Source organism: Pempheris klunzingeri, chromosome 10, assembly GCF_042242105.1.
Source record: "Pempheris klunzingeri isolate RE-2024b chromosome 10, fPemKlu1.hap1, whole genome shotgun sequence".
Classification (NCBI taxonomy): domain Eukaryota; kingdom Metazoa; phylum Chordata; class Actinopteri; order Acropomatiformes; family Pempheridae; genus Pempheris; species Pempheris klunzingeri.
Genome location: NC_092021.1, coordinates 16,329,252 through 16,342,117, shown reverse-complemented (window position 1 = coordinate 16,342,117; position 12,866 = coordinate 16,329,252). Strand labels below are relative to the sequence as shown.

Here is a 12,866-nt window from a genome sequence, read left to right as displayed (position 1 = left end):
CGACAGCAAAGCCACGCAGCGCTCACTGGATCTGTGCTCCTTTAAACAATCATGTCTGTTGCTGCTTCGTCCTGGGTTTGGCAAACTCAGCAGCAGCATTTCCTCTGTAGTTAGTCGGAGTGCGTGGCAAATGTAAAGGGCCGCTGTGATCATACTTGAGATTTCTGTGTAATGCCTGAGATTGAGAAGTAATACTGTTTTGTGAGGTTTATGCTGCTATTGGTGTATGAACCAAGTGCCATAGTATCTGGGTCAAGAGTGCAGAGGTGCATCAACGAAAAAATTGCTCATATAAGTAACCACCATGTTGAACAGTCATTAAGTTATATGAAAAAGTTCTAATTTATGAAGATTTTTGTACAGACAGCTTGAGGAAATAAGAGATTTTCATAGAGCTATATGAAAGTTTATTGTTTTTATTATTTTTTTTTTTTTTTTTACTTATGCCACACAATTGCCAGTGGTAACTTGTATGTACAGTTTAAGGAATCTTTCCTCTGTATTTTTGTTTTGTAGTGTTTGTCAAAGCCAAAGACTGTTTTTTTTTTCCTTCAGTATATTGTTGCCTAAGGTTTATTCTTTTCATTTCTTTGACATTTTTGAATAAAAATTTTAAAATATTTCCAGCTTTTAATCTGTTGTATGACCAGTCTTAATTGTCTTGACACCAGTTTTCCAATTTAATTCGAATAGTTACGAAACTTACATTGGCTAATGAGAAAATTATTTTAATACATTTGTGTTGTCTGCCACTAAAATGTCTTTTTTTTTCTAGTTGACTCATATGTTAATATGGTGATGGATGTTAGTGGAGCTTGGCTGCAGCTTCCGAGGGCTGAAATCCAATCACTGTCTCTCACTTTGTCTCTCACCTTCAATTTATGTTTTACAAAGAATCTGGCCTTGGAAAATATGCGTGCATTTATGAATTACCTTTCTCGAGACGACTTGAAAATAGTGTCGTTTGATTTTTGTTTACAGAACGTGAGGATTGGCAAACACAAAAATATATGCCACAAATAATACATGGATAAATGTACAGAAATTTCACCAGAGGTTCATTTTGTGTGCTGCTGGTCTGTGTTTTGTCATTTTTCCCCCCGTAATAATTTGAGATTAAAGAATCTCGAGCAGCTCTCCATAGGCTGAGGTTCAAAAATGGAAGAAAAGGAACAACATCTGTTCAATTCGCTCATCAAAGCAGCAGCTGACAGAGGTCACTTTGCTGTCAGATTTCTCCCAGATATTCGCTCAGTGATTTAATGAAACATTATCATGTCGTATTATCATGCAACTAGCTGGAGAACATTTAGCCATGGACTGAAATGTCCTCAAAAATGTGGTGATTCTTTATTGTACATAACAAAGGAATAAAATCTATAATATTTGATGACCGTTCCTTTGAGCAAGATGTTAATTTAGCTGTACTGTAGCTCGGCTGATTCAGTATTTATGAATTGCTTTGCTTTCGACCCATAGGGTGAGGACCTGGTAGGGCCTATATCAACACTGTCGCATGCTATTGTTGACAACATGCACGGCCTGGACAGGGTGACTTATGGGTATCAGGAGGTATGGCGTCGGTTGGTGGATGGCGGGGGGCCTCTGTGAGCAGGCTTTGCAGTGGCAGATGGGTCCCCACGGTACCCTGCAGGGTGTTGTGCCACCCTACGGGAAGCCACCAGCTCCAGACGAGGAGTAAAACTCACGCTCCAGCTGTCTGTGTTTGTGCCACCTGCGCCTACGAGCGATGGGGTTGAAACCCCCTCTCCTGCCTGAGGAACAACCGCCCTGCCCCCGAGGCTCTCTGCTGTCCCCTCCCTCACCTGCTCAGGTAGGAGGCATCCTACATCCATACCCTAAGTAATGTCTGTATCGTAGGGAGAGGGAACTGCACTTTCCTACACACTGATGACCTAAAGGGTAATTCCAAACCATATTGACTGCAATTACTCACTGCTGTGTTGTTACAGTTGAAGCTAGACTAGATATGTTACATGTGGCAGATACAGAGTAGATACAGATGGGCACAGCAAATGGAATATAATGCAGTCGACTGAACAACTCTAGCAGTAAATACAAAGTTGAGATCGTTGTACTGAGCTGTTGATTCAACTCTGTGATGTGTTTTGATGCCGTAAAATGTCCATAATAATGGAATCACTTTAGAATATAGAGCAATATGATGCAGGTTTACAGTAATACAGTATGTTTAAGGAAGCAGACAATTGTTTTCATTACCAGTTAATACACCATTCCCCCCCCCAAATGAATCGATTAATAATTTAGTTAGAAACCTAAACAAAATCTAAATTATTCAAATATGAATGTGTTTGAAACCACCAGTCCAAACCCCAAAGATATTCAGTTTGCTATAAAGCAAAGGGAAGCAGCAAATCCTCACATCTGAAAAGCTGGAGCCAGAAACCGTGTTTGATTAATACATTTAAAAGATTGTCAGTCGACAATTTGTTTAATCAGCTGATCACTTCACGTCTAAATGTGTTTCTATAATCAATCATTAAGTGCTCCTGTTGTTGTGTCCCCCCGTGGTTTTGGCTTCCTGCTGGCCGAGCAAAACACACTAACAAATACAAATTTGAAGTGAAATGTTTCAGACTAAATACCGCATTCACATTTGAACAAGTTTAATGTTTACAGTATGCGGGTCGTGTGATGCGTCATCTTGTTCAATCAAGATGGTCCTGACACGTCACTGAAAAAAGACACACGGAAAAAACATGACTAACACAGTAACAAAATCCCTGCCAGAAAAGCATAAAAGTGAACATTAGAAGGAAGAGAAACTGGATTTCAAATATGTTACAGATTTATGGTAAATTATGGTGAATGTGTTTCTGTCGAGGTAAAACTGATAAGAGCGTCTTATTGTTCTGTTATGAAACTTCAGTGTATCACTTGGCTGTAAGAACTGCTCCAATAAAAGGGTTATTAATGCATCTAATACTTGATATGTACAATTTAACTGTTCTCTCTGTTCTTTTTTTATTCTTGTTGACAGCAAATTCAGAGCCTGACACCCGTCACAATGACGGGTATGAGGGTATGAGCTTGTAGACAATCAGAAAAATTCGAAATATTTAACCATATCATTGAAAATATGAGTCATATCATATAAATATGATGACAATTTCAGCTTACAGGGAACATTTGAGTGTGTTAAAAAATAGACTGCGTTATGCAGTATTAGAAAAACCCAATAGAGACGAGACATAACAGTGAGAAACACATTCATTTTGATATTTTGGGCTTCCATAACATGTCTCCTTTCATACTAGTGGAAAGAAAAAATCCAAAATATACATTTTAGTGTTAGATTTTACTACACTTTGTCTATTTGCCTCTTCAAAGGGTGTTTTCAAAAGGCTGTTTTCTCAACATGAGTTTTTTTGCTCACACTCTGAGCACTTACACTGTCTGAATTCTTCAGGTTTTTACAGAGGGGGTTGTTCAAATGTCATTGAAAGCCTCATTTTATTCCTAAAAACATGGCGAAAATTGTTTTTCGCACTATTTTCACAGGATTTTCTGATTTGTGGAGTGATAAAAAAAAAAGGTATGCACTATTTCCTCTGGCTCTAAAATGTCATCGAATGAAATAATCAAATAATTTTGATTGATTTCTGTGTGTGCAAATCAGTGAATTAGATAATGCCGCATTTGCACATTTAAACATGAAATTCAAGAAAACCTGTTGTGCAAAAAAAAGAAGCATTAGTTGTAAGTTGTAGTTGTAAGTTGTAGTTAGTTAGTTGTAATTATCTGAGGAAGTTTCACGGTGACATCTAAGTACATTTCCTCAGTGTGGGATAAATAAAGTCCTCCTTTCTCATCTCCATCTTACTGGTGATCATTTTTTACCCTGAAGCCAAGCCGGTGAGGAGAACAGTGTGCGTACAGCGCCACCTACAGCTCCGTTGTGTGCAGTCGATGCTGTGATCCTGGAGAACTGAAGCTCCACACGAACACAACATCACCAAGGAGGCTTCTGCAGCCACCAGCCTACGCTGCCGTGAATCATCTACGTGCCCATTTTGTAACAAAAAAACCCAAGACAGCAGTGTTCAGATTTGCTCTTGGTTGTAGTGAGTACTTCCGCCCTCCAAGCAGTGTGAGGAGGAACACCAACTTGTTGTAAATCACCGTGTGTGTGTGTGTGTGTGTGTGTGTGTGTGGGTGGGATCTCTGCTGCGGACACTCGAGTCGTGCGACAGTCGGAGAGAAACTAGTTTGGAGCTGCAGGACTGTTCGTCTGCGCCGACATGGAGTCGCAGGAGAAAAAGCAGCGTCAGTTTTCAGCGCTACTCTGCGCCTTTGCGCTGTGTGTCCAGCTGCAGCTCGGTCTCACTGGAGGTAAGAGTCCGAAACGAGATGTTTTTTTGGGGGGAGGGAGGCACGGCTTGTTGGTCGTAGCATTAGCGCAGGCCTGCGTTACAGTACAGTGCAGAAAGTGCCCTGAAACTCTGCGTGCGCTTCTGTGTGGTTCCTGTTTGGTGTACAAGGACGCGTAAAAACTACAAATAGACGTGTAAACGAATCGCTGCTTACCAAAGCAGCTGTTGTGCATGTGGACACGTAACTTTTGAGGCAGAGTTACCAAGTTAAAAGCTGCGTGCTCGCCTGTATTGCGAAAGACATTAACGCAAACAAAGCATTGAAATCCAGTGTTTTCCGTTCTGGGCTTCCAGAAGGATGATGTGATCGTGGCTCATTAGCAACACAAATGTTCCCCAAATCCCCATTATATTGACCAGGTTTCCGGATTGTAATGATGACATTGATATTGGCATCTAAATAGGTGCAGTAATTGGAAAAGAGTTAACTGTAAAGTAAAGTTTGTTACCTCCTAAAACACCTACAAAGATGAGACAATCTTATAAAGTGGCAGCTAGCATTGTCAGCCATAAGAGAGATCTGACTGGAGGGAGTTTTAAGAGTTCACTTTAAACTTTGAGACAGATTGAGATCCACAGAGGGCAAAATAAACGGACTCCAAATAACAGGTGCAGCAGTCAAGAAAATGTCATGTCTAAATGTGTTTCTTTCATCAGTTATGAAGTGCTGCTGTTGTATGTTTTGAATGACCCAATAGATGTTATAGATCTATGGTAAATTATGGTGAAAGTGAAGAAGCTTAAAAAAAAAAAAATTCCACCTGTTTCTGTCGAGGTAAAACTGATAAGCGCGCCTTATTGTTCTGTTATGAAACTTCAGTATATCACATGGCTGTAAAATCTGCCCCATTAAAAGGGCTATTAAAATTAAAATGCATTTAATACTTGATGTGTACAATTAAACTGTTCTTATAGACAGCTAAAACTAAAAGTGGAACAGTCTAGAAAACCTCGACTCCATTTGCCAAACAGGGAGGCAAACGGCACTGATAAAGAGGAACAGTGGTCACAAGTTGAAACTAAGAGTATTTTCATCTGGACGGACATGTAGAGGCTATTGGAAGATGTAGACTGGTGTTAAATGGCATCCAAACAAGCATGACGCAAAGTTGTTGCAGCGCCTTTAAAAAAAAAAAAAAAAAAAAAAAGTGATTTGATGTTAGTTTCTGTAGTCTGTCATGTTTCACAAAGCCATTTTGCTTCCAATATCTAAATCATCCAACACAGATGCACACAACTGATTTGCCAAATCTTTCCATTGCCATGTTTTTGTCATGTTTTTCCTCAGACTGTCCCGCAGACGGGCGTACCTGGGTGCCGTTTGGAGGAGGCTGTTACCACTTTGTCCACGGAAAAGAAGACAACATCAAAAGCTACACGTTTGAGAGAGCAAAAACCCTCTGCCAAGGATTCGGTATCTGAGACGTTTTACTACCAAATATATTGTCAAAAACTAAATGACAAATGGGCCACAATCTCAGTGTGTGTGTTTGATTATTTTTTTTTTTTTTCTTCCAGAGCTTTTGACCGTCCAGAGCGCTGAGGAGAATGACTTTGTCATTAAATATAGCCCAGCGGTGTGGAAAAACAATGTCAACGTGTGGCTGGGAATGTATTATGACACAAACAGTGAGTACCACGTGACCGGAGGACTGTGAAAACATGCTGGCTAATTTCCATAAGATAAACTCTACTTCTCAATGACAATCAAAACGGACTGTCTGGAGGTAATTAGATGGAACGCCGACACTGGACTGTTGTTTTTAGATATTTGTAATAATTATAAAGCCTTCTGTCTCTGTCTGTGTGTCATCTGTGTCTTTGTAGGGGTTTGACATTCTGTGACAAAAAAGGTCAACCCACACATTTCGGAGTACTTTTTGAACGTCTTGTCCGTGTCGGCTTAAAAGTTGAATGTTTATTCTCGGTAACAGTAGCTTGACTCCAGTGAAGATAAATAACCTTAACTCAAGACTCATCTTCACCTTTTTCTGCTGTTTGACCGAGTTTGAATTGAATTAGTTTGAATTGACGTGCTAGTGCCAGCCACTTTTAAAGCTTGAATTAAAAAAAAAAACAACGTTGACTCGTCCTTGTCTTCAAATCCTGGCACAACTTCAGGAAATCTGCAGGCCAGTGGAGGCGCTGTGTGGGAAGCTAAGCCACTGGAATCTCTTAAATCACATTTCAATTCCTGTGAGGCTTTAAAAGGGACAGAATAATTCTCCCATTCCATGGTTGAAATTACCTGCGATGGTTGTTGGCGTTCTCGCTGCCTGTCACTCTGGCGTGCTGATTGGTCTATCTTCCCAGGTGAAGACATGAAGTGGTTTGGGGAAAGTCCTGTGCAATTCGCCAACTGGGAGGACAGCTCCTCTATGTCAGACCTCTTGCCCATAGATACGTGTGTGGCTCTGCACAGCAACACGGGAAAGTGGGAAAATGTCAGCTGCTTGGACGACGTGGAGAACGGAGTCATCTGTGAGACAGTGCAGAGTGAGATTTAAGTCTTTTTTTTTAACGCAACAAATGAGTACAGACATATTTTAGACCTGCTGCTATGCTGTTAATTCTAAGAGTCTGAGGTGACCTCAGAAAATATGGTTTGGATTGTTCTCCACTTGCTTCACTGTTTCTCTTTTCTTTCAGAAGCAGAGGAAGCCAAGCGGAGTAAGTAGGCCTTTGAGCATTTTTGCAGTTTCTTTACTTATTCCTCTGTGATCTTGTGTTTATAGCGGCGACCTTCCTTGCATTGTTTCTTGTCCTCCCCAGAACCCAGCGCGCTGCTGTCCGCCCTGGTCATTCTCAGCGTGGTGGCTATCATGGGAGTCTCAGCTGTTATTTGGTTCCTGCAGCAGAAGCACAATCTTGGCTCCTCCATCCTCACGGCGTTCGAGTACCACCCTCCATTCCGAGTCCTGGACACGGACCAGTCGTGCCTGGTGGAGGCTGAGGAGACTGACAGCGTGCCATAAGAGAACTTGTCCTCTCTCTTCCACAATAGGAGGCATCGGGCCCTCCTCGATGGGTGGGTGTTCATGCGCCCCGCACTTAAAAAAAAAACAAAAAACAGTTGGGAAATAGGTTCAGGTTAACACATTTTAATGCCATGACTCAGAATAATGTGTGAAAGGAGTGTGAATCTGACGCCAGGCTTAATACTAACCTCTCACCGTGGCACATAAACATCTCACTTCTTCGACTTTTGTCACTTTGCACTAATGAAGACTCACAAGACCCATCTTTAATTTTCTGTGATTTGATATAAGTTATCATCAGGCACTACACATTTCTTTGGGTAACATTATTTCCCTCTTGCATTATTGAAAGTACTTTACTGTTGTTAATTTAAAGTGGGCGAATGGTCAGTGAATGCAGCAGAGACTGAGGCATCCTGATGTTGAGTCACTAATATGTATCGAGCTCTAGAAATGCTGGATTCTACTTTTTCAACTAACCACATGTTTTTGGTAAACTTTTTGTGTCTTTTAGATTCCAGTTTGCAACTGAGGCTTTCTGTTATACTTTTAAAACCCAAGCTGAGGTAACAATGATGCCATAATCCAGGGTTATTTTTCTCACACTTTAGAAAGCTTCCTCCAGAGCTGCAGGAGAACTTATACAACCATGATGATAAACTGACCTCCCGTGTGTAAAATCAGCCTCCCCTCTAAGCAGTATTCTTAAGAAACAGGAACAACCGATCGCAGGCTATCATGGGCACATGTAAATATCTTGATCCGAACAAGGGCCCAGCTAGAGCGTTAGCAATCGGCTCGTTATAATGTCGCCAGTGAGGTAGATTTGCACAGTCCATAAATTTCTTTTCCAGGTTAAATGTGTTGAAATAGAAAGCCGTCTTAACCCGCGCTACCAGAGAACGTCCTGACCAGCTTCGGCTTTTATTGTGGCAATGTTAGTGAGACTTACCGAAATATAGCCAGTAAAGCCAGATTTTGTGAAAAATAAAACGGGGCACTCTGTCTTAATTCATTCCACAATATTTTCAAAGCTATTGTTAAAATAATCTACACTCACTTTTATGTGTTGTTTAAAAGATAGAATATATATATTTTTTTTGTCTTTACAGTGAATGTTTTCTCGCAGCCCTATGAAATGCAATCTTGGGATTATCAGTATTTTATTTTTGTGTGGTTGAGTGGTCATTATAAATCCTCCTGTTACGTTTAAGACAATCAAGATTTGATTCTGTGGCACTAAGCAGAGTGACGACAGGAGACGTTTTTACCTTGTATAAATTACCCCTCTTAACAGTGTTACACATTTTCAGCAGCATGAATGCTTTTGTTTGGCAGAATCTGAACCCAAAAATAAAGTATGTTTGCCTGTAAGAAGGGCTTGTTTTTTTTGCTCTTGTTGAAATGATCAGAGTATGTGATCTAGGTAATATGTCATCTCCTAGCCTTGGGTTGTCCAGCAGTGTCAAAAACTGTCTAAAAGTGTATTGTGTGATCTTATAGAGCATAAATAATGTTAATATATAAGTGTGTGAAGCATTCATTTGCAAAGGAACATATAAACAAACACCGGTTTGATTGATAATCCCTGGGGTGCACAATAAAAAAAAAAAAACATGATTTATAAAAATTAATACATTTTATCAAAACAACCCAACCACAGTGTGATTGATATTCCCTGGAGTGCGCAAAGGGAAAATAAATAAAACCGGACCGTCCCTCATATGTCAACACATAATTGAGGAGAAAAGGATGAATTAGGACATTAGGAAATTGGAGATGGAGTCCAATTAGCTCTGAAGGGGCTATCTAATACACTGTCATCTTAAAAGTGTCACTCTCTCCAAATGTCCTGTGCGCTAAGATGAAACAGAACTGAGAGAAGTCAGCAGGAAATCTAATTTTTCCCTCTTCCCGTTCATGCACATATATTATTAGACTTCCAAGAAGTCTGTCGTCGAACAAATTCTCTTTAACTCTTGGCAGTGTACGACTTTTTTGTGGAGCACTTGCTCCACAAAAACAGTTAGAAAATCTAGTTATATAAAAGAGTTAGAAAATGTAGTCATGAATTATTAAAGGGATTATCAACATTTACATTTACTGATAGTAGAGGAACACAACACTAACCTTATCCTCCTAGCAGTCCAGGTCATTTCTAGTTTTGGCCACAAGGTGGGACAGTGATTCATATTTTTGTCAAGTGCCTTCATTGACAGAGCAGGGAAAGGATTTTCCTCCACTTCTCAATGAGGTGTGGTGGAGATGGAAGATAATCAGTTGGACATTGCTGTGAGAAAATGCTGTTGCTGTTTTCTCTGATACGTAAAGTCTAGAGGGAACGTTTATCTCCAAGCATTTAACCAATACAGGATCTGATGATAAGTTACAGAGAGCTTATCTTGTCTCAAAGCTGAGGTTTAAAGTCCTCTTGATGAGCGAGTCATGCAGTCTCGCTGTGGTAGCCAATAATTAACATGTTATGCACGATGAGACAGCAGAATGGGACAGACCTGCAGGAGAGGACCCTAGCAGGGTGTGGGCTGGAGCCGAAGGGGCTATGTGAGGGGTTCTGGGGGTGTTGCTTCTAAATTGTTGCCTCTCTAAAATTAGAGTTAACATTTTTTTCTACCGATAACCAAATACAGAGGGAGGCAGAGAATAATGACAGGGCTTAAGAGACAGGCAAGAACCCTGTCTGTATGTTTCCTTTACTGTACATCAACATGACTGAATAAACACGGGAGTAAAAAAGGTCTGCATTGTCAAAAATAGTGGTTGGAAAGCACGCAGTGCGTTTCTCCAACATACACGACACTTCAAATTAACAGACTGGACCTTTTAAATGACTTAATTGGTTAGATTTCAGCAGATGTTTATTGTCACGGCTCACATTTAGAAGGCTCGACAGTGATTCCTGTTCACAAGTATCCAACAAAGTACAATTTATTCCACATACAATAGCTGATTGCTTCTCGTAATGTTACGTTTAGAAAGCTGTGAGTGTGGTTGTAAATGTGCCCCTTTTTTTCTTCCTGTACACAGGTTCCACCTCTCTTAATGTCTGCCCTCATCTGACGCGCTTTATAGCGATTAGGATTTGTTAAGAATGAATAATGACATGAAAACAAAATGGTATTCAGTGCGATTATCCGGCTGCAGAAGGTCTGCTCTACCTTCACAAATTATTAGTAATTTGCTGTAATGCTACAGAGGAGTGTTTGTATGTAAGTCGCCAGTTGCAGCAGAGGAAAACATGTATTGACATGCAAAAGGATGGTTTCCTCAAATCTGTTTTCCTCCGCAGGCGTAATTATGATAATTCTAATTATGATAATTAATTGTAACACTAATATATTGAAATGCCTTGTTTGATTTTTTGGAAATAATGAGGTTGAATTTTAATTCATGATGAACCTTTTGAGGCATAGCCATTTATTTATTTATTATTTTTATTGCAGATTGTAACTCAACTGCTTACCGTGTTACATCTTTACATCCCCTCTGTTTAACTGGGATGTATGCATTTTATTGGCACAAAGGGGCTGTTGTCTTGTCACAGTGGCTCTAATGGCCTATTTTCGCTCAAATAATAGCGAATTAATTTCATCCACACATCTGCCACACCACTGCTTGAAGCAGGAAGAGGTCTGCACTGACCCAGAATGACTAATTAAAATGGACATTGGTATGCATGAATAAGATATGACATGCAGCAGCGTGACAGATGGAATGAGAACGAGAGCCACGCTGGTCACAAGACGTCATTTCTTCAAGCCTGTTAATTATCAGGTTAGGTGTCAATAAAATACAATACAGAAAAAAAGACAACCTTTGGGGTGTCATCATAGACTTCGCCATGTCTTAAACATGTAAACGCATAAGAAGCAGTACTGATTCCTGCCTTATGTGTAAATAAAATGCTCTATCCGGTCTTTCTGGTTTCACCACAATCCCGCTTCTCTCTTTTTCGGGATTCCACCAGATAGCTGTTTTTTCTGTTCAGCTTATCCTCTGTTTGTGTTCCTGCTCCTGTCTTTCCTGGGAAAGGTGTCTGGACACAGACATGTAGAGCATCTGTTTCTTATGTCCTGGAAGTGTCAGGTTTCTCCCCCATTCACAATCCTGGAACATGCTCCAATTAACAGAGGAAAACACTCTTTGGATGAGTGCTCTCTGACCAACAGAGTATGCTGTCAAGATATTTCATACTGCTCTTTTTTTTTGCCACCTGTGGTGTGGAATACGGTTATCTTGGAGAATGCCACATATTTACATATTTACTGCGAAATTAATGCAAAAAAAAAGAGATACCTGAATTAATGCATGGGGGAATAAAAGCTACTGTAACTGTACCATAAGAGGATACAAGCTTACGTTTTTACTCACGTGGTGTGGCAGATTTTTGGGATTGGTTAGCTCAAGAACTGTTGAAAGCAATGTATTAGCCTAGAGTTCAAACGACATATTACACACACACACACACACACACACACTTAGGCGATGAATGTACCCATCTTTTAGCTGAGACACTGGGCCATTTTCTAAATCAAATGCATGTGCAGTGCTGGAAGGCTTTGGTCTTAAAGGGATCAGAGCATTGTGTGCTGACACGATTAAAATCTGTAGTATTTAAATATGTCAGGAAAAAAAATAAATCAATGGCACTGAGTCCAGCTCCTGAGCCTTAAGGGTATACGGAGCTTTCTGTGTGGAGTGGACTGATAGGAAAATAATAATTAAAACAAAACCACCATCTTAATTTGTTTTCCATCAGTCTCGAGAGAGATCATCTTTGCTGTGTCTTTGGTATCTCATTATACTTTCTAATCAAGACTCTTCAAAAATTCCTTTTTAAAAAGGGGACAGACTGTTTGCCCTTCCCCCAGCGTGCTGCTGCAATGCAGCCATCGACTGCGACTTATTATATTACAAATGACCAAGGTAGGCTGACATTTTGATTATACAGTGTGAAAAACCACAGCCGGAAAAAGGTTTTTGAAACTGACGCTGCTCTGATCTCTCCCATTGCTCCTTTCCTCTAATGATGATTGTCCAATACAATTAAAAACTGAGGTATCCTGTGGCTCGGCTGATGAATTTATCAAATAATTTTTTCCCCTCTCACCACGTGCATTCATCCAGCCAGGCGTGTTTCACTCAGTCCAGGCCGTCAGTGGCTCCAGCGACTGCAGCATCTAAAATGACACAGAATCAGGGGGGAGGAAAATCAATGAGCACAGGAGATGGTGAACAAGCAAATAAACCTGCTTTAAATTACAAATGCTGAACATAGATTTTTTTTTTTCCCCTCATCTACGTGTCTTTGTGTCTTAATTACTGTATCCAATTAGCTCAAGTTCATGTATAGTGTGCTTTGGCAAAAGGTGCAGAGCCATGAATTGAAAATTCACTCCATCCCCTGAACACTAACAAACCTTTCAAAAAAAGACAACGTGGCGCAGCGTGCTGT

The 12,866-nt window shown here is 40.3% G+C and overlaps 1 protein-coding gene and 1 long non-coding RNA gene across 2 annotated transcripts; one reads left to right on the top strand and one right to left on the bottom strand.

The window, feature by feature from the left end:
• Window positions 1-2,582: 2,582 nt before the first annotated feature.
• LOC139208889 (uncharacterized) lies at window positions 2,583-12,536 on the bottom strand. The gene is made up of 3 exons (XR_011585192.1): window positions 12,522-12,536; window positions 6,664-7,465; window positions 2,583-2,716 (listed from the first exon to the last, which is right to left on the bottom strand). It is a non-coding gene; the product is annotated as an uncharacterized lncRNA (long non-coding RNA).
• Window positions 4,192-7,390, top strand: cd302 (CD302 molecule). The gene is made up of 6 exons (XM_070838659.1): window positions 4,192-4,374; window positions 5,704-5,829; window positions 5,934-6,044; window positions 6,729-6,911; window positions 7,065-7,085; window positions 7,188-7,390. The coding sequence occupies exons 1-6, from the start codon at window positions 4,284-4,286 to the stop codon at window positions 7,388-7,390; spliced, it is 735 nt and encodes a 244-aa protein (XP_070694760.1). The 5' UTR covers window positions 4,192-4,283.
• Window positions 12,537-12,866: the final 330 nt, after the last annotated feature.